At 41.4% G+C, this 21,378-nt stretch overlaps 1 protein-coding gene across 1 annotated transcript; it reads right to left on the bottom strand.

Moving 5' to 3' along the window:
* Positions 1-273: 273 nt before the first annotated feature.
* LOC115116622 (NLR family CARD domain-containing protein 3-like) lies at positions 274-17,683 on the bottom strand. The gene is made up of 7 exons (XM_065016308.1): positions 17,583-17,683; positions 17,226-17,454; positions 14,818-16,609; positions 14,360-14,533; positions 2,343-2,516; positions 2,105-2,151; positions 274-1,718 (listed from the first exon to the last, which is right to left on the bottom strand). The coding sequence occupies exons 2-7, from the start codon at positions 17,437-17,439 to the stop codon at positions 1,168-1,170; spliced, it is 2,952 nt and encodes a 983-aa protein (XP_064872380.1). The 5' UTR covers positions 17,440-17,454; positions 17,583-17,683; the 3' UTR covers positions 274-1,167.
* Between the last annotated feature and the right edge of the window lie 3,695 nt (positions 17,684-21,378).

The raw sequence follows: 21,378 nt of genomic DNA on the forward strand, positions 1-21,378 counted from the left end.
TCTTACTGTCATGCCCTGATCTGTTTCACCTGTCCTTGTGATTGTCTCCACCCACTCCAGGTGTCGCTCATTTTCCCCAGTGTATTTATCCCTGTGTTTCCTGTCTCTCTGTGCCAGTGTATTTATCCCTGTGTTTCCTGTCTCTCTGTGCCAGTGTATTTATCCCTGTGTTTCCTGTCTCTCTGTGCCAGTGTATTTATCCCTGTGTTTCCTGTCTCTCTGTGCCAGTGTATTTATCCCTGTGTTTCCTGTGCCAGTGTATTTATCCCTGTGTTTCTGTGCCAGTGTATTTATCCCTGTGTTTCCTGTCTCTCTGTGCCAGTGTATTTATCCCTGTGTTTCCTGTCTCTCTGTGCCAGTGTATTTATCCCTGTGTTTCCTGTCTCTCTGTACCAGTGTATTTATCCCTGTGTTTCCTGTCTCTCTGTACCAGTGTATTTATCCCTGTTTCCCTGGTGTATTTATCCCTGTGTTTCCCTGGTGTATTTATCCCTGTGTTTCCTGTCTCTCTGTACCAGTGTATTTATCCCTGTGTTGCCTGTCTCTCTGGGACAGTGTATTTATCCCTGTGTTTCCCTGGTGGATTTATCCCTGTGTTTCCTGTCTCTCTGTGCCAGTGTATGTATCCCTGTGTTTCCTGTCTCTCTGTGCCAGTGTATTTATCCCTGTGTTTCCTGTCTCTCTGTACCAGTGTATTTATCCCTGTGTTTCCCTGGTGTATTTATCCCTGTGTTTCCTGTCTCTCTGTACCAGTGTATTTATCCCTGTGTTGCCTGTCTCTCTGGGACAGTGTATTTATCCCTGTGTTTCCCTGGTGTATATATCCCTGTGTTTCCTGTCTCTCTGTGCCAGTTCGTCTTGTATGTTTTCAAGTCAACCAGAGGTTTTCCCGTTCTCCTGCTTTTTGCATTCTCCTTTTTCTAGTCCTCCTGGTTTTGACCCTTGCCTGTTTCTGGACTCTGTACCCTCCTGCCTGACCATTCTGCCTGCCTTGACCACAAGCCTGTCTGCCACTCTGCACCTAATGGTTTTGACCTTTTTGCCTGTCCACGACCCTTTCGATTAATTAACATTGTAAGACTCCAACCATCTGCCTCCTGTGTCCGCATTTGGGTCTTGCCTTGTGCCTTGATACTTATTGAACATGACCATGATTAGAGTGAAACATCATTTTGTGTTTGACACAGGGACCACCTGACACAAGGACACTGAGGAGTCATCATACCAAACCCTAAACCCTGGATAGAGGGGCTCAGTGAATGTGGAGGTGAATGTGTACAGGTGGGTCAGTGTGTCAGAGGAGACTCTGTAGAAGGACAGAGTGCCGGTTGGCCAGTCCAGATACACCCCTACTCTGTGGGAGCTGGAGGAGGGGACGTCTATGTGAATATTATTGTGCCTGGCAGTGTAACTGTTGTCAGAGCAGAACAGACTCCAGGACTTGTCATTGTATCCAATCCTACTGTCATCATCCTCTCCTCTCCTGTTGCTTTTCTTATATGTCACTCCTATATCAGCCCCACTCCCACTCCTCTCTACCTTCCAGTAACAGCGCCCAGTCAGACCCTCTCTACACAGCACCTGGTACCAGTCCTCAAATCTCTCTGGGTGATCAGGATACGGCTGCTTCTCTCTCCTACGTGTCACCTTTCTGTTCTCCTCAGACAGAGAGAGGAGTCTGTTTACTGTGTTTGGGTCCAGTGTGAGATCACAGGCATCTGATGGATGAAACCAGACACAATATTAGAAATCATCATCACTTTTCACTAATTCATTTAATATAGATGTTTCTAGGTATCAAAAGGAGAAGTTAAGGTAACTTGAGACTTGTTGAATGATCATATGTTATACTGTATGGTAATATAAAACACACTTATTCACATTCATTTCACACACACATTTCTTATGTAACACGAACACACACCACACACACACACAGGGAGACACACACATTGTCAAAGCAACTCTTTGTAAACTTTGGTGTCCCTGATTTCTGCTTCTGTAATCTTGGTGGTCTTGCCTTAACTTGACTTAACTTGAAACCTGACTTAACTTGAATTAAGACTTATTCTTAGTCATATTCTTCACATCAGTCAAGACTCACATTTTCTAAGCCCAGGTTTCATTGTGTACTCTCCACCATGTTCCACACTGTAGCGGTAAGCAGAAGAACAGACAGTCATTGAGTGATACACGTGAACTCTCTCACACACACACACACACACACACACACAAACAGTCAGCATATAACTTTGTCTAAGTGGTGGTAAGAATGTTTGTCTTAACTAGCCTGATAAGTCCAACATGTCTGATATGAACATTGACATAAACCCTCTACATACTTGAGTTTCTCCAGTCTGCAGTGTGGATCCTCCAGTCCAGCAGAGAGCAGTCTGACTCCTGAGTCTCCTGGGTGATTGTAGCTCAGGTCCAGCTCTGTCAGGTGTGAGGGGTTTGACCTCAGAGCTGAGACCAGAGAGGCACAGCCTTCCTCTGTGACTAGACAGCGTGACAGCCTGCAAAGAGTCAAATCATATTAAATTCACTCTGCTATTTTTTGGTGGTGAAAAGTGGCAGTATATTTTTTTTCTAAATATTCAGATTCATCAGTGTCCTGAAACCTTCCATATCTATTCATAAATGGATCTTTCATTATTTGAAATGACAAATGATCAAAGTATTGCCTGCAGATAGAAACATGTATAGTACAAATATTATAGTAGACTGACCAGACCAGTTTAAAAAGCAGTATCAGTCAAAAGACAGACAATGAGGTATCAGATTTAGTTTGTATTGAGTATACAGTCCACACCATATCTATTTAGACAGTGAGGTATCAGATTTAGTTTGTATTGAGTATACAGTCCACACCATATCTATTTAGACAGTGAGGTATCAGATTTAGATTGTATTGAGTATACAGTCCACACCATATCTATTTAGACAGTGAGGTATCAGATTTAGTTTGTATTGAGTATACAGTCCACAGTCTAGAAGTTGACCGATTAATCGGAATGGCCGATTAATTAGGTCCGATTTCAAGTTTTCATAACAATTGGTTGTTATTGTGCATTTTTGGACACCGATTATGGCAGATTACATTGCACTCCACCAGAAGACTGCGTGGCAGGCTGACTACCTGTTATGCGAGTGCAGCAAGGAGCCAAGGTAAGGTGAATTAGACATATCTTATAAAAAACTATCAATCTTAATCTCTCTAGGGTATGTGGGACGCTAGCATCCCATCTGGCCAACATCCAGTGAGGTTGCAGAGCGACAAATTCAATTACAGAAATGCTCATTGTAAAAATTCAGAAAACAAAACATTTTACATAGGTGTAAAGATTAACTTCTTGTTAAACATAACACAGTGTCATATTTATAAAATGCTTTTCGGCGAAAGCATACCTAGCCCAGAACATACCTAGCCCAGAACATACCTAGCCCAGAACATACCTAGTCCAGAACATAGCCCAGTTGACAAATTAATACAAACAGTAACCAGCCAAGCAGAAGCGTTACAAAACTCAGAAATAGAGATCAAATTAATCCCTTACCTTTGATTTTTTTTTACATTTAAGTCATTTAGCAGACGCTCTTATCCAGAGCGACTTACAAATTGGTGCTTTCACCTTATGACATCCAGTGGAACAGCCACTTTACAATAGTGCATCTAAATCTTTTAAGGGGGTGAGAAGGATTTCTTTATCCTATCCTAGGTATTCCTTAAAGAGGTGGGGTTTCAGGTGTCTCCGGAAAGTGGTGATTGACTCCGCTGGCGTCGTGAGGGAGTTTGTTCCACCATTGGGGGGCCAGAGCAGCGAACAGTTTTGACTGGGCTGAGCGGGAACTGTACTTCCTCAGTGGTAGGGAGGCGAGCAGGCCAGAGGTGGATGAACGCAGTGCCCTTGTTTGGGTGTAGGGCCTGATCAGAGCCTGGAGGTACTGAGGTGCCGTTCCCCTCACAGCTCCGTAGGCAAGCACCATGGTCTTGTAGCGGATGCGAGCTTCAACTGGAAGCCAGTGGAGAGAGCGGAGGAGCGGGGTGACGTGAGAGAACTTGGGAAGGTTGAACACCAGACGGGCTGCGGCGTTCTGGATGAGTTGTAGGGGTTTAATGGCACAGGCAGGGAGCCCAGCCAACAGCGAGTTGCAGTAATCCAGACGGGAGATGACAAGTGCCTGGATTAGGACCTGCGCCGCTTCCTGTGTGAGGCAGGGTCGTACTCTGCGGATGTTGTAGAGCATGAACCTACAGGAACGGGCCACCGCCTTGATGTTAGTTGAGAACGACAGTGTGTTGTCCAGGATCACGCCAAGGTTCTTAGCGCTCTGGGAGGAGGACACGATGGAGTTGTCAACCGTGATGGTGAGATCATGGAACGGGCAGTCCTTCCCGGGAGGAAGAGCAGCTCCGTCTTGCCGAGGTTCAGCTTGAGGTGGTGATCCGTCATCCACACTGATATGTCTGCCAGACATGCAGAGATGCGATTCGCCACCTGGTCATCAGAGGGGGAAAGGAGAAGATTAATTGTGTGTCGTCTGCATAGCAATGATAGGAGAGACCATGTGAGGTTATGACAGAGCCAAGTGACTTGGTGTATAGCGAGAATAGGAGAGGGCCTAGAACAGAGCCCTGGGGACACCAGTGGTGAGAGCGCGTGGTGAGGAGACAGATTCTCGCCACGCCACCTGGTAGGAGCGACCTGTCAGGTAGGACGCAATCCAAGCATGGGCCGCGCCGGAGATGCCCAACTCGGAGAGGGTGGAGAGGAGGATCTGATGGTTCACAGTATCGAAGGCAGCCGATAGGTCTAGAAGGATGAGAGCAGAGGAGAGAGAGTTAGCTTTAGCAGTGCGGAGTGCCTCCGTGATACAGAGAAGAGCAGTCTCAGTTGAATGACTAGTCTTGAAACCTGACTGATTTGGATCAAGAAGGTCATTCTGAGAGAGATAGCGGGAGAGCTGGCCAAGGACGGCACGTTCAAGAGTTTTGGAGAGAAAAGAAAGAAGGGATACTGGTCTGTAGTTGTTGACATCGGAGGGATCGAGTGTAGGTTTTTTCAGAAGGGGTGCAACTCTCGCTCTCTTGAAGACGGAGGGACGTAGCCAGCGGTCAGGGATGAGTTGATGAGCGAGGTGAGGTAAGGGAGAAGGTCACCGGAAATGGTCTGGAGAAGAGAGGAGGGATAGGGTCAAGCGGGCAGGTTGTTGGGCGGCCGGCCGTCACAAGATGCGAGATGTCATCTGGAGAGAGAGGGGAGAAAGAGGTGAGAGCACAGGGTAGGGCAGTGTGAGCAGAACCAGCGGTGTCGTTTGACTTAGCAAACGAGGATCGGATGTCGTCGACCTTCTTTTCAAAATGGTTGACGAAGTCATCTGCAGAGAGGGAGGAGGGGGAGGGGAGGAGGATTCAGGAGGGAGGAGAAGGTGGCAAAGAGCTTCCTAGGGTTAGAGGCAGATGCTTGGAATTTAGAGTGGTAGAAAGTGGCTTTAGCAGCAGAGACAGAGGAGGAAAATGTAGAGAGGAGGGAGTGAAAGGATGCCAGGTCCGCAGGGAGGCGAGTTTTCCTCCATTTCCGCTCGGCTGCCCGGAGCCCTGTTCTGTGAGCTCGCAATGAGTCGTCGAGCCACGGAGCGGGAGGGGAGGACCGAGCCGGCCTGGAGGATAGGGGACATAGAGAGTCAAAGGATGCAGAAAGGGAGGAGAGGAGGGTTGAGGAGGCAGAATCAGGAGATAGGTTGGAGAAGGTTTGAGCAGAGGGAAGAGATGATAGGATGGAAGAGGAGAGAGTAGCGGGGAGAGAGAGCAAAGGTTGGGACGGCGCGATACCATCCGAGTAGGGGCAGTGTGGGAAGTGTTGGATGAGAGCGAGAGGGAAAAGGATACAAGGTAGTGGTCGGAGACTTGGAGGGGAGTTGCAATGAGGTTAGTGGAAGAACAGCATCTAGTAAAGATGAGGTCGAGCGTATTGCCTGCCTTGTGAGTAGGGGGAGGTGAGAGGGTGAGGTCAAAAGAGGAGAGGAGTGGAAAGAAGGAGGCAGAGAGGAATGAGTCAAAGGTAGACGTGGGGAGGTTAAAGTCGCCCAGAACTGTGAGAGGTGAGCCGTCCTCAGGAAAGGAGCTTATCAAGGCATCAAGCTCATTGATGAACTCTCCGAGGGAACCTGGAGGGCGATAAATGATAAGGATGTTAAGCTTGAAAGGGCTGGTAACTGTGACAGCATGGAATTCAAAGGAGGCGATAGACAGATGGGTAAGGGGAGAAAGAGAGAATGACCACTTGGGAGAGATGAGGATCCCGGTGCCACCACCCCGCTGACCAGAAGCTCTCGGGGTGTGCGAGAACACGTGGGCGGACGAAGAGAGAGCAGTAGGAGTAGCGGTGTTGTCTGTGGTGATCCATGTTTCCATCAGTGCCAAGAAGTCGAGGGACTGGAGGGCGGCATAGGCTGAGATGAACTCTGCCTTGTTGGCCGCAGATCGGCAGTTTGATGATCTTCATATGGTGGCAATCAGAAGACATTCATTTACTCAATAAATGTTCCTTTTGTTCGATGAAGTCTCTTTATATCCAAAAACCTCCGTTTTGTTAGCGCGTTTTCTTCAGTAATCCACAGGCTCAAACTCAGTCAAAACAATCAGACAAAAAATCCAAATTGTATCCGTAAAAGCTCATAGAAACATGTTAACCTCTTACCTCTACCTGGGACGCTTGCGTCCCAACTAGAGCTCTGGAAATGCAAATGTGCTACGCTAAATGCTAATAGTATTAGTTAAAACTCAAAAGTTCATTAAAATACACATGCAGGGTATCAAATTAAAGCTACACTCGTTGTGAATCCAGGCAACAAGTCAGATTTTTAAAATGCTTTTCGGCGACAGCATGAGAAGCTATTATCTGATAGCATGCACCAATACACTACAACAGAAAAGCACAGCAGGGGACGTAAACAAAATAATTAGCATTTCGGCGTTACACAAACCGCACAATAAAATAGAAAACAGTCATTACCTTTCACCATCTTCTTTGTTGGCACTCCTAGATGTCCCATAAACACTATTGGGTCTTTATTTCGATTAAATCGGGCCATATAAAGCCAAGATATCGTTATATGTAGACTGTGTGATAAACGAAAAAAACAGCGATTTCACAACGTAACGTCATTTTTTAAAATTCAAAAAGTAGACGATAAACTTTCACAAAACACTTCGAAATACGTTTGTAATGCTACTTTAGGTATTAGTAAACGTTAATAAGCGATAAAATTCATCCGTAGGCGATGTACATATCATTAGCTGTCGTCTTGGAAAAAATTTCAGGAGAGAGCTCTTCCGGAATGATCTGGGCGGAGACCGGAGGTACGTCGTGCCCCTCTTTCGGTTCAACCAAGAATCAAAGAGGATTAAATTCACAAGATACTCGACTACATGGGGATGCTGTGGGAGTTGAATGCTCGGTCTTATCTAATTCGGCTCACTGTTAACAATTGCTGGAAGTGGCGCAAGGATATTTATTTCCATTTTCTGTGATCAGGTTTTCCTGCGCTTTCCGATGTAACGCACGTTATGTAATAGCCACAGTCGTGATTTAACCAGTTTTAAAAACGTCCGAGGGTTTCCTATACACACATTCTAACCATATGAACGTACTATATTCCTGGCATGAGTAGCAGGGCGCTGAAATGTTGCGCGATTTTTAACAAAATGTTCAAAAAAGTAGAGGGTAGGAGCAAGAAGTTAAACAATGTTTATATTCAATCCTCAGGTTGTTTTTTAGCCTAAATTATCTATAATATTTCAACCAGACAATAACTTCGTCAATATAAAAGGTAAACAAGAAATGCACATGCGCCTGAAAAAACTGTGTCATGTTAGGGTCCAGCCGTTCAGATTGGTCTTACTCCCTCATTTATAAGAATACAAGCCTGAAACGATTTCTAAAGACTGTTGTCATCTAGTGGAAGGCATAGGAACTGCAAACGGAGTCCTAAGTCAATGGATACTGTAATGGCATTGAATAGAAAACTACAAAACCCAACAAAAAAACAACTTCCTGAATGGATTTTTCTCAGGTTTTCGCCTGCTAAATCAGTTCTGTTATACTCACAGACCCTATTCTAACACTTTTGGAAACTTTAGAGTGTTTTCTATCCTAAGCTGTCAATTATATGCACATTTCATTAAATCACACATATAAGATACTCAATTAAAGCTACACTCGTTGTGAATCCAGCCAACATGTCAGATTTTAAAAAGCTTTTCGGCGAAAGCATAAGAAGCTATTATCTGATGATAGCCCAATAGTAAACAAAGGATGTAGCATATTTCAACCCTGCAGGCTTTACACAAAACGTAGAAATAAAATATAAAACATGCATTACCTTTGACAAGCTTCTTTTGTTGGCACTCCAATATGTCCCATAAACATCACAATTGGTCCTTTTGTACGGTTAATTCCTTCCACATATATCATTTAACTTAAATGTTAAATGATATCAAAATGTCCATTTATTTGACGCGTTTTATCGAGAAAAAAACAGCTTCCAACAAACTTCAAAATATTTCAAAAGTTGCCTATAAACTTTTGCCAAAATATTTCAAACTACTTTTGTAATACACCTTTAGGTATTTTTAAACGTTAATAATCAATCAAATTGTAGACGGGGCAATCTGTATTCAATACAGGAAGAAAACAAACCATGCTCCATTTCACACCTTGCGCAACTCTCAACAGTATTACCCATTTCCAAGATGGCCGTACTTCTTCATTTCTCAAATGAATATCCTCAACCAAATTCCAATGACTGGTGACATCTGAAAACTGAAAACAGGTTCCTAAGCAATATCACTTGCCAATGACAACAGACAGAGGCCAAAAAAAAATAATCTGAACAGTTAGTCCTCAGGGTTTTGCCTGTTACATAAGTTATGTTATACTCACAGATATGATTCAAAGAGTTTTAGAACCTTCAGAGTGTTTTCTATCCAAATATACAAATAATATGCATATCTTCTATTCCTAGCATGAGTAGCAGGAAGTTTAAATTGGGCACGCTATTTATCCAAAAGTGAAAATGCTCCCCCCTCTACCTTAAGAAGTTAATTTGGGCATGATTTTCATCCAAAATTCCAAATGCTGCCCCCTACCCTAGAGAGGTTAACACAATCACTAGTTAACTACACATGGTTGATGATATTACTAGTTAACTACACATGGTTAATGATATTACTAGTTAACTACACATGGTTAATGATATTACTAGTTTATCTGGCTTGTCCTGCGTTGCATATGATCAATGCGGTGCCTGTTAATTCATCATTGAATCACAGCCTACTTCGCCAAACGGGTGATTTAACAAGCGCGTTTGCGAAAGAAAAGCACAATCGTTGCACGAATGTACCTAACCATGAACATCAATGCCTTTCTTAAAATCAATACACAGAAGTACATATTTTTTTAATGAAAATTGTGTCACTTCTCTTGCGTTCATTGCACGCAGTGTCAGGGTATATGCAACAGTTTGGGCCGCCTGGCTCGTTGCAAACTAATTTTTCAGAATTTGACCTAATTATGAAATAACATGGAAGGTTGTAACATGCAACAGGAATATTTAGACTGATGGATGCCACCCGTTAGATAAAACACGGAACGTATTTCACTGAAAGAATTTACTTTTTGTTTTCGAAATGATAGTTTCCGGATTTGACCATATTAATGAGCTAAGGCTCATATTTCTGTTTATTATTATGTTATAATTAAGTCTATGATTTGATATTTGATAGAGCAGTCTGTCTGAGTGGTGGTAGGCAGCAGCAGGCTTGTAAGCATTCATTCAAACAGCACTTTCATGCTTAATGTTACACTGGCAATACTAAAGTGCTAATAAGAGCATCCAATAGTCAAAGGTATATGATTTTTTTTTTCACCTTTATTTAACCAGGTAGGCTAGTTGAGAACAAGTTCTCATTTGCAACTGCGACCTGGCCAAGATAAAGCATAGCAGTGTGAACAGACAACACAGAGTTACACATGGAGTAAACAGTTAACAAGTCAATAACACAGTAGAAAAAAATGGGGAGTCTATATACAATGTGTGCAAAAGGCATGAGGAGGTAGGCATATAATACAATTTAGCAGATTAACACTGGAGTGATAAATGATCAGATGGTCATGTACAGGTAGAGATATTGGTGTGCAAAAGAGCAGAAAAGTAAATAAATAAAAAACAGTATAAAAACAGTATGGGGATGAGGTAGGTGAAAATGGGTGGGCTATTTACCAATAGACTATGTACAGCTGCAGCGATCGGTTAGCTGCTCGGATAGCTGATGTTTGAAGTTGGTGAGGGAGATAAAAGTCTCCAACTTCAGCGATTTTTGCAGTTCGTTGCAGTCACAGGCAGCAGAGTACTGGAACGAAAGGCGGCCAAATGAGGTGTTGGCTTTAGGGATGATCAGTGAGATACACCTGCTGGAGCGCGTGCTACGGATGGGTGTTGCCATCGTGACCAGTGAACTGAGATAAGGTGGAGCTTTACCTAGCATGGACTTGTAGATGACCTGGAGCCAGCGGGTCTGGCGACGAATATGTAGCGAGGGCCAGCCGACTAGAGCATACAGGTCGCAGTGGTGGGTGGTATAAGGTGCTTTGGTGACAAAACGGATGGCACTGTGATAGACTGCATCCAGTTTGCTGAGTAGAGTGTTGGAAGCCATTTTGTAGATGACATCGCCGAAGTCGAGGATCGGTAGGATAGTCAGTTTTACTAGGGTAAGCTTGGCGGCGTGAGTGAAGGAGGCTTTGTTGCGGAATAGAAAGCCGACTCTTGATTTGATTTTCGATTGGAGATGTTTGATGAGAGTCTGGAAGGAGAGTTTGCAGTCTAGCCAGACACCTAGGTACTTATAGATGTCCACATATTCAAGGTCGGAACCATCCAGGGTGGTGATGCTAGTCGGGCATGCGGGTGCAGGCAGCGATCGGTTGAAAAGCATGCATTTGGTTTTACTCGCGTTTAAGAGCAGTTGGAGGCCACGGAAGGAGTGCTGTATGGCATTGAAGCTCGTTTGGAGGTTAGATAGCACAGTGTCCAAGGACCAAATACAAATGGTATAGAGAGAAATAGTCCCATAATTCCTATAATAACTGCAACCTAACACTTCTTACCTGGGAATATTGAAGACTCATGTTAAAAGGAACCACCAGCTTTCATATGTTCTCATGTTCTGAGCAAGGAACATAAATATTAGCTTTCTTACATGGCACATATTGCACTTTTACTTTCTTCTCCAACACTTTGTTTTTGCATTATTTAAACCAAATTGAACATGTTTCATTATTTACTTGAGGCTAAATTGATTTGATTAATGTATTATATTATGTTAAAATAAAAGTGTTCATTCAGTATTGTTGTAATTGCCATTATTACAAATAAATTAATACATTTTTTTTAATTGGCCGATTAATTGGCTTTTTTGGCCCTCCAATAATTATCGGTGTTAAAAAATCATAATCGGTCGACCTCTAATACAGTCCACACCATATCTATTTAGACAGTGAGGTATCAGATTTAGATTGTATTGAGTAAACAGTCCACACCATATCTATTTTGACAGTGAGGTATCAGATTTAGATTGTATTGAGTATACAGTCCACACCATATCTATTTAGACAGTGAGGTATCAGATTTAGATTGTATTGAGTATACAGTCCACACCATATATATTTAGACAGTGAGGTATCAGATTTAGATTGTATTGAGTATACAGTCCACACCATATCTATTTAGACAGTGAGGTATCAGATGTAGATTGTATTGAGTATACAGTCCACACCATATCTATTTAGACAGTGAGGTATCAGATGTAGATTGTATTGAGTATACAGTCCACACCATATCTATTTAGACAGTGAAGCTGACATTTTAAATGTGTCTCTATACTCCAACATTTTGGATTTCAGATCAAATGTTTCATATGAGGTGACAGTATATAATGTCACCTTTTATTTGAGGGTAATTTAATACATATCTGTTTCACCGGTTTGAAATGAAAGCACTTTATGTATCTAGTTCTCCCATTTGAAGAAGTCATAAGTATTCTGACAAACTCACTCACATTTTTAGAATTTGGTTGTGTTTTGCCCAATACTAAAATGGTGGATGATGACTGGAGTAATTTTCTGTCTAAGTGAGTAGATAACATGTTTTTAAACACTACTAAATGAATCCTGATGATGCCATGATTATTATTCATGATTCATTCATAATTTTTCTTAATGAGTGAGAAAGTTACAGAGGCTACAACAAAACATGCTAACCTCTAACCATTACCAATAACAGAGGCTACAACAAAACACGCTAACCTCTCACCATTACCAATAACAGAGGCTACAAGAAAACATGCTAACCTCTAACCATTACCAATAACAGAGACTACAACAAAACATGCTAACCTCTCACCATTACCAATAACAGAGGCTACAACAAAACATGCTAACCTCTCACCATTACCAATAACAGAGGCTACAACAAAACATGCTAACCTCTCACCATCACCAATAACAGAGGCTACAACAAAACATGCTAACCTCTCACCATTACCAATAACAGAGGATACAACAAAACATGCTAACCTCTCACCATCACCAATAACAGAGGGGGTTTGTACCTCTGATCCTTGTGTCACCTTAGTTATCTTTGTTTTCTTTATTATTTTGGTTAGGTCAGGGTGTGACAAGGGTGGTTGGTTTAGTTTTGTATTGTCTAGGGTTTTTTAGATGTCTAGGGTTTTTTAGAAGTCTAGTGTTTTTTGTATGTCTAGGGTTTTTTTTATGTCTATGGTTGCCTAGATTGGTTCTCAATCAGAGGCAGCTGTTTATCGTTGTCTCTGATTGGGGATGATATTTAAGTAGCCATAATCCTTGGGTATTTTGTGGGATGTTATTCTATGTTTAGTTGCCTGTCTGCACATATTAGCTTCACGGTTTGTTGTTTTGTTCAGTGTTTCGTTCATTAAATACATTTATCACCCCTTGGTCTCCTCATTATGACGACCGTGACACCTTGTGCCTCTTTTTCAACTTTTTCATTCATCATCATTCTTGATTCATTCAATATTATTCATAATCATAGTAGCATCCACATGAATGTGGAAGTGTTCAGAAACATCTTCTATTCTTACTGACAATACAAGTGAAGTGACTCCAAAATGACAAGACATTATTCACCATTCAGTTTCTATTAGGAAAAACAATTCAAAACACAACCAAGACAACAAGTTTGTAGAATCACAAGTTTGAAGGCAAACCATATTGGACCAAACACTAAACTTTTGATTAAATGAATTTGTCCAAATAATTACAACTTTTTCAAATGGGAGAACTACATACATAAAGTGCTTTCCTTTCAAAACAGTACAATATACAGTACCAGTCAAAAGTTTGGGCACACCACATCATTCAAGGGGTTTTCTTTATCTTTACTATTTTCGACAGGCTGGGTGGGTGGTTATAAATGGCATCCTGTTCCTTTGTTCTGTGGAGAAAAGTTGTGGAGAGGGGAGACTGAACATCTACCAGCATAACATCTTGATTTGTCCCTCTCAAATAAATCTATTTTTCTCCCCGATTCTCCCCGATTTGCTTTGGATTTTCTGTTATTGAAGAAAATAAAATGCTAACAAGTCTAAAACTTTGCATATACATTGCACCTGAGCTGGAATAATATATTATGACCTTTCTCTTGCATTACATTTTATTTTAATTTTTTATTAACTTTTACCAGATCTAATTGTTTAGATTTAATCTAATCTAATTGTGTTTTTTATTATTATTATTATTATTATTATTATTATCCTTTCACATTTCCACAAACTTCAAAGTGTTTCCTTTGAAATGTTACCAAGAATATGCAGATCCTTGCTTCATGGCCTGAGCTACAGGCAGTTAGTATTTTTTGGCCAATTTAAAGAAAAAGAAAAAGAGGTTATTAAAGTAATAATAATGTATTTGCTTATTTGAGCTGTATAATATGGACTTGGTATTTTACCAAATAGGTAGTCTCCAGACCCCCCTACCAAACGCATTAAGATGGAAATAAATTCCACAAATTAACTTTTAAGAAGGCCTTCCAGGTGACTACCTCATGGACCTGGTTGAGAGAATGCCAAGCTGTACTGTCACCTAATACGAAATATTCTATCTCAAATCCAACATGCGGGATGGAGTAAAGCACCAAATGTAAAACTGTAATCTTCACTGTCCAAACACATATGGTGTGGACTATGTGTGTCTGGTAAACACATGTGGATCTGGTGAACAGTTATCACTTGTTGACCAACTACAGGAATACTGACCTCAGAGTCTCCAGTTTACAGTGGGGATTCCCCAGTCCAGCAGAGAGCAGCTTCACTCCTGAATCCTTCAGGTCATTGTTACTCAGGTCCAGCTCTCTCAGGTGTGAGGGGTTTGACCTCAGAGCTGAGACCAGAGAAGCACAGCCTTCCTCTGTGACTCCACAGCCTGACAGCCTGACAAAGAGATCATCATGACTTCACAAACACACTGTTCATTTAACACCAGTAGATTAGAAGGTCAATGGCAGATGCATTTGGCTTATTCTCTCAAACAACATATAGATTAATCTTTTGTCTCCTATAATTGTATGGTCATATTGTTATACTAATGTGAAAATCAATGCATTTATTCAATAGGTTTTCCAATATAATATTATATAGATATTATCATACATATTTTTCTCTAAACTGAATTTCTTCCTGATGATTAGTTCTTATATGTCATTGTATTTACTCACAGAGCAGCTCTGGAGGCTTTGACCACTGGCAGCAGCCTCAGAAGACCTTCCTCTGATCTGGAGTATTTCTTCAGGTCAAACACATCCAGCTTCTTTTCTGAAGTCAGCAACACAAAGACCAGAGCTGACCACTGTCCAGGTGACAGGTTGGGTTCTGAGAGACTTCCTGAGCTCAGGTAGCTTTGGATCTCCTCCACTAGAGAATGGTCATTTAGTTCATTCAGACAGTGGAACAGATTGATGCTCCTCTCTGGAGAGAGATTCTCCCTGATCTTCTCCTTGATGTACTTGACTGTTTCTTCATGGCTCTGTGAGCTGCTTCTTGTCTTTGTCAGTAGACCTCGTAAGTGCTTCTGATTGGACTCCATTGAGAGGCCCAGAAGGAAGCGGAGGAAAAGGTCCAGGTTTCCCGTCTCACTTTGTAAGGCTTTATCCACAGCACTCCTGTAGAGAGTAAATTCAGGATTGTCATTGAACAGCAGAGAAAAGATACTGGACTTTGCTTGCAGTTTTTCCATTACATTCTCATTGTTGTTGATGAGTGAGAGGAACACATATACAGCAGCCAGAAACTCCTGAATGCTCAGATGAACAAAGCAGTACACCTTGTCCTGGTACAGCCCACGTTCCTCTTTAAAGAGCTGTGTGCACAATCCTGAGTACACTGAGGCTTCATTAACATCAATGCCAGCCTCTTTCAGGTCTTCTTCATAGAAAATCAGATTGCCCTTCTTAAGCTGTTGAAAAGCCAGTTTTCCCAGTGACAGAATGCTCTCTTTATTCCAGTGTGGACCTGTCTCTTCTTTCCCAAGATACTTTTCATTCTTCTGTTTGGTATGAAACACCACAAGGTGTGTGTACATCTCAGTCAGAGTCTTGGGCATCTCTTCTCTCTTGTGTTTTAGCATGTGTTCAAGGACTATAGCAGAAATCCAACAGAACACTGGAATGTGGCACATGATGTGGAGGCTCCTTGATGTCTTTATGTGTGAGATGATTCTGCTGGCCAGGTCCTCATCACTGAATCTCTTCCTGAAGTACTCCTCCTTCTGTGGGTCATTGAACCCTCGTACCTCTGTCACCTGGTCAACACACCATGAAGGGATCTTATTGGCTGCTGCAGGTCGGGTAGTTATCCAGAGGAGAGCAGAGGGAAGCAGATTTCCCCTGATGAGATTTGTCAGCAGAACATCCACTGAGGTTGAATCTGTGACGTCCCAACAGATCTTGTTCTTCTGGAAGTCTAGGGGCAGTCGGCACTCATCCAGACCATCAAAGATGAACAGAACTTTGTACTTGTTGTAGCTGGAGATTCCTGATTGTTTGTTTTCCATTGAGAAGTGATTAAGAAGTTCAATGAAAGTGTGGTTGTCCTCTTTCATCAAATTCAGCTCCCGAAAAGGGAATGAAAATACAAATTGGACATCCTGGTTTGCTTTTCCTTCAGCCCAGTCCAGAATGAACTTCTGTACAGAGACTGTTTTTCCAATGCCAGCGACTCCCTTTGTCAGCACAGTTCTGATAGGTTTGTCTTGTCCAGTTAAGGGTTTGAAGATGTCATTACATTTGATTGCAGTCTCTGATCTTGCTTGTTTCCTGGTTGTTGTCTCAATCTGTCTCAGCTCATGTTCATTATTGACCTCTCCTGTTCCACCCTCTGTGATGTAGAGCTCTGTGTAGATCTTATTGAGAAGTGTTGGGTTTCCTTGTTTAGCGATCCCCTCAAATACACATTGAAACTTCTTCTTTAGATTAGATTTGAGTTCACGTTGGCAAATCACAGCGAGCTCATCTGAATGAAGAAATACCACAGAGGATATTAATATTACGTCTGTTTTAATGTCTACAGTATTGTAGGACTGTTATAAAGTTGTAAATTATAATAATTTATTCGTAACTGACTGTCTAAATCTGTAAAAGTTTTTATAATGCATTACAGACTGGTGTGACTGATTATATTATTATTGGTATTATTGGTGGTATAATTAATGTTCTTCTCTCTCTCTCTCTAAATTAATCTGCAAAATTGTAATTATTCGCCTACCTCCTCCTTTTTCACACAATCTATATAGACTCCCCATTTTTTCTACTGTGTTATTGACATGTTAATTGTTTACTCCGTGTGTAACTCTGTGTTGTCTGTTCACACTGCTATGATTTTTCTTGGCCAGTTCGCAGTTGCAAATGAGAACCTGTTCTCAACTAGCCTACCTGGTTAAATAAAGGTGAAATAAAAATAATAATAAAAAATCACCACAACACATCCCTGCTGCTACTTGATGAGGTCACTAGGTGTTGTGTTAAGGCTGCTACAATATCATTGAGTTACACAGCTACTTTAGCTGTACTTTAGCTACAGCTTTTAAATGTTATAAAACATCATTCAACATGAGGCAGACAGATCTTACATTTCTCCAGTGTGTCAGCAAGCTCCTTCTGGTTCATTTTCCTCAGGATGTGCAGTGTGATCTTCAGAGCCCCCTCTCTGGCACTGCTCTCCTGCTTCTCATCTTCAGGGTCCACCACTTCCTCATCCTGAATCTGACTCTCAAAGCCTTCTGGGAGTTCTGCACTAAGAATCCTCTTGAACATCTTTAGCTCGTTCTTCACAAATGTCATCATTTTCTTTTCAATCAACTGAAATAAATCAAGTCAATCAGTTAAGCGAGAGACTAAATGCTTCTCATTAACACATTAATGAATGATTGACAGATCAACTTTACTTGAGGTAAACAAAAATAAATGTACATAACAGGACCACATACACTGAATATGGAGGCCAGGTCTGTTTGATGACTCTGGGAAGACTGACCACTGAGAATCTCTGACTCTGATCTCTCCTGTTTGTTTCTGTGGACAAAACATGAGATTACATCTCCTCATCCAGGGAGTACACACACACACTCACCACACACACACACACACACACACACACACACACACACACACACACACACACACACACACACACACACACACACACACACACACACAGAGGGGGAATGTTGTTTAATATTGTTTTAGGACTATGAAAATGGACAAAATGATTAGCATATGGATTATGAAAACAACAACAATAAATGGGAAAATGGGAGAGGAGAAATGACTAGAGACAGTGTTGTTTAACTCACTGACCAGGACCCATGAGTTCTTCTTACCTTTGTTCAGTAGAAAAGTCTCCCTCTCTAAAGTATATAGGACGATCCATAGACCAGTCACTCTTCATGGACACACAGCTGGGAACAGGGGAGGCTGGTCTCTCCTGCTTGATTGGTCTTCAACACAACAGAGACAAACATTACATCTCTCATCTACTCTGAGCTCAGATGGGGAAACATAAGAAGGGTTTCATTCCAAAACGCTGCATATCACTTTTCAGAAATGTTGGTAAATTATCTGTTATTGTTTAAATAAGTTATGAAATGTTGGTAAATTAGATTTGATTGTTTAAAGAAATGATGAGAGTTTGGTGTTTTTCACAAGCTAATCAGGCAATTGTTCAATGGCAGACATCTATTAATTAAAAATCTATCAATTGATGTTTCATTTCAGAGAGACATATAATCATGTTTCTTTGCCATATATATATATATATATTTTTTTTCACCTTTATTTAACCAGGTGGCCAGTTGAGAACAAGTTCTCATTTACAACTGGAACCTGGCCAAGATAAAGCAAAGCAGTGCAACACATACAACAACAGAGTTACACATGGAGTAAAACAAGCGTACAGTCAATAATACAGTAGAAAAATAAGAAAGTCTACATACAGTGTGAGCAAATGACGTGAGGAGGTAGGCAATAAATAGTAGCAAAGTAATTACAATTTAGCAGATAAACACTGGAGTGATAGATGAGCAGATGATGATTTTTTTTATTTATTTTTATTTCACCTTTATTTAACCAGGTAAGCAAGTTGAGAACAAGTTCTCATTTACAATTGCGACCTGGCCAAGATAAAGCAAAGCAGTTCGACACATACAACGACACAGAGAGTTTACACATGGAGTAAAACAAACATACAGTCAATAATACAGTAAAAAAACAAGTCTATATACAATGTGAGCAAATGAGGTGAGAAGGGAGGTAAAGGCAAAACAGGCCATGGTGGCAAAGTAAATACAATATAGCAAGTAAAACACTGGAATGGTAGTTTTGCAATGGAAGAATGTGCAAAGTAGAAATAAAAATAATGGGATGCAAAGGAGCAAAATAAATAAATAAATTAAATACAGTTGGGAAAGAGGTAGTTGTTTGGGCTAAATTATAGGTGGGCTATGTACAGGTGCAGTAATCTGTAAGATGCTCTGACAGTTGGTGCTTAAAGCTAGTGAGGGAGATAAGTGTTTCCAGTTTAAGAGATTTTTGTAGTTCGTTCCAGTCATTGCCGGCAGAGAACTGGAAGGAGAGGCGGCCAAAGAAAGAATTGGTTTTGGGGGTGACTAGAGAGATATACCTGCTGGAGCGTGTGCTACAGGTGGGAGATGCTATGGTGACCAGCGAGCTGAGATAAGGGGGACTTTACCTAGCAGGGTCTTGTAGATGACATGGAGCCAGTGGGTTTGGCGACGAGTATGAAGCGAGGGCCAGCCAACGAGAGCGTACAGGTCGCAATGGTGGGTAGTATATGGGGCTTTGGTGACAAAACGGATTGCACTGTGATAGACTGCATCCAATTTGTTGAGTAGGGTATTGGAGGCTATTTTGTAAATGACATCGCCGAAGTCGAGGATCGGTAGGATAGTCAGTTTTACAAGGATATGTTTGGCGGCGTGACTGTGAAAATAGGAAGCTGATTCTAGATTGATTGTTGGTTGCTAGATCGAATCCCTGAGCTGATAAGGTAAAAATCTGTTCCTGAACAAAGCAGCCAACCCACTGTTCCAAGGCCGTCATTGTATATAACATCTGCTAATGTGTATGTGACCAATATGTGTATGTGACCAATAACATCTGCTAACCATGTGTATGTGACCAATAACATCTGCTAACCATGTGTATGTGACCAATATGTGTATGTGACCAATATGTGTATGTGACCAATATGTGTATGTGACCAATAACATCTGCTAACCATGTGTAAGTGACCAATATGTGTATGTGACCAATAACATCTGCTAATGTGTATGTGACCAATATGTGTACGTGACCAATAACATCTGCTAATGTGTATGTGACCAATATGTGTATGAGACCAATAACATCTGCTAACCCTGTGTATGAGACCAATAACATCTGCTAACCATGTGTATGTGACCAATAACATCTGCTAACCCTGTGTACGTGACCAATAACATCTGCTAACCATGTGTATGTGACCAATAACATCTGCTAACCATGTGTATGTGACCAATAACATCTGCTAACCCTGTGTACGTGACCAATAACATCTGCTAACCCTGTGTATGTGACCAATAACATCTGCTAACCATGTGTATGTGACCAATAACATCTGCTAACCATGTGTATATAACCAATAACATATGCTAACCATGTGTATGAGACCAATAACATCTGCTAACCCTGTGTATGAGACCAATAACATCTGCTAACCATGTGTATGTGACCAATAACATCTGCTAACCCTGTGTATGAGACCAATAACATCTGCTAACCATGTGTATGTGACCAATAACATATGCTAACCATGTGTATATAACCAATAACATCTGCTAACCATGTGTATGTGACCAATAACATCTGCTCACCATGTGTATGTGACCAATAACATCTGCTAACCATGTTTATGAGACCAATAACATCTGCTAACCATATGTATGTGACCAATAACATCTGCTAACCATGTGTAAGTGACCAATATGTGTATGTGACCAATAACATCTGCTAATGTGTATGTGACCAATATGTGTATGTGACCAATAACATCTGCTAACCATGTGTATGTTACCAATAACATCTGCTAATGTGTATGTGACCAATATGTGTATGAGACCAATAACATCTGCTAACCCTGTGTATGAGACCAATAACATCTGCTAACCATGTGTATGTGACCAATAACATCTGCTAACCATGTGTATGTGACCAATAACATCTGCTAACCCTGTGTATGAGACCAATAACATCTGCTAACCATATGTATGTGACCAATAACATCTGCTAACCCTGTGTATGTGACCAATAACATCTGCTTACCCTGTGTATGTAACCAATAACATCTGCTAACCCTGTGTATGTGACCAATAACATCTGCTAACCCTGTGTATGTGACCAATAACATCTGCTAACCCTGTGTATGTGACCAATAACATCTGCTAACCCTGTGTATGTGACCAATAACATCTGCTAACCCTGTGTATGTGACCAATAACATCTGCTAACCCTGTGTACGTAACCAATATCAATGCCCTGTGTATGTGACATACAAGTCAGTTAAGAACAAATTGTTATTGTCAATGATGGCCTAGGAACAGTGGGTTTACTGGCTGTTCAGGGGAAGAACAACAGATTTGCACATTGTCAGCTCGGGGGTTTGAACCTGCAACCTTCCAGTTACTAGAACAACGCTCTAACCACTAGGTTACTCTGCCGCCCCAATAT

This window comes from Oncorhynchus nerka, unplaced genomic scaffold (genome assembly GCF_034236695.1).
Source record: "Oncorhynchus nerka isolate Pitt River unplaced genomic scaffold, Oner_Uvic_2.0 unplaced_scaffold_1043, whole genome shotgun sequence".
NCBI classification, from domain to species: Eukaryota; Metazoa; Chordata; class Actinopteri; order Salmoniformes; family Salmonidae; genus Oncorhynchus; species Oncorhynchus nerka.

Coding starts and splice junctions, on each gene's coding strand:
- LOC115116622 (XM_065016308.1), bottom strand. CDS start 17,439: ATGATGACATTTGTGAAGAACGAGCTAAAGATGTTCAAGAGGATTCTT. Junction 16,610..17,225: donor TGCTGACACACTGGAGAAAT/GTAAGATCTGTC, acceptor TTCTTCATTCAG/ATGAGCTCGCTGTGATTTGC. Junction 14,534..14,817: donor AAAGCCTCCAGAGCTGCTCT/GTGAGTAAATAC, acceptor TCTCTTTGTCAG/GCTGTCAGGCTGTGGAGTCA.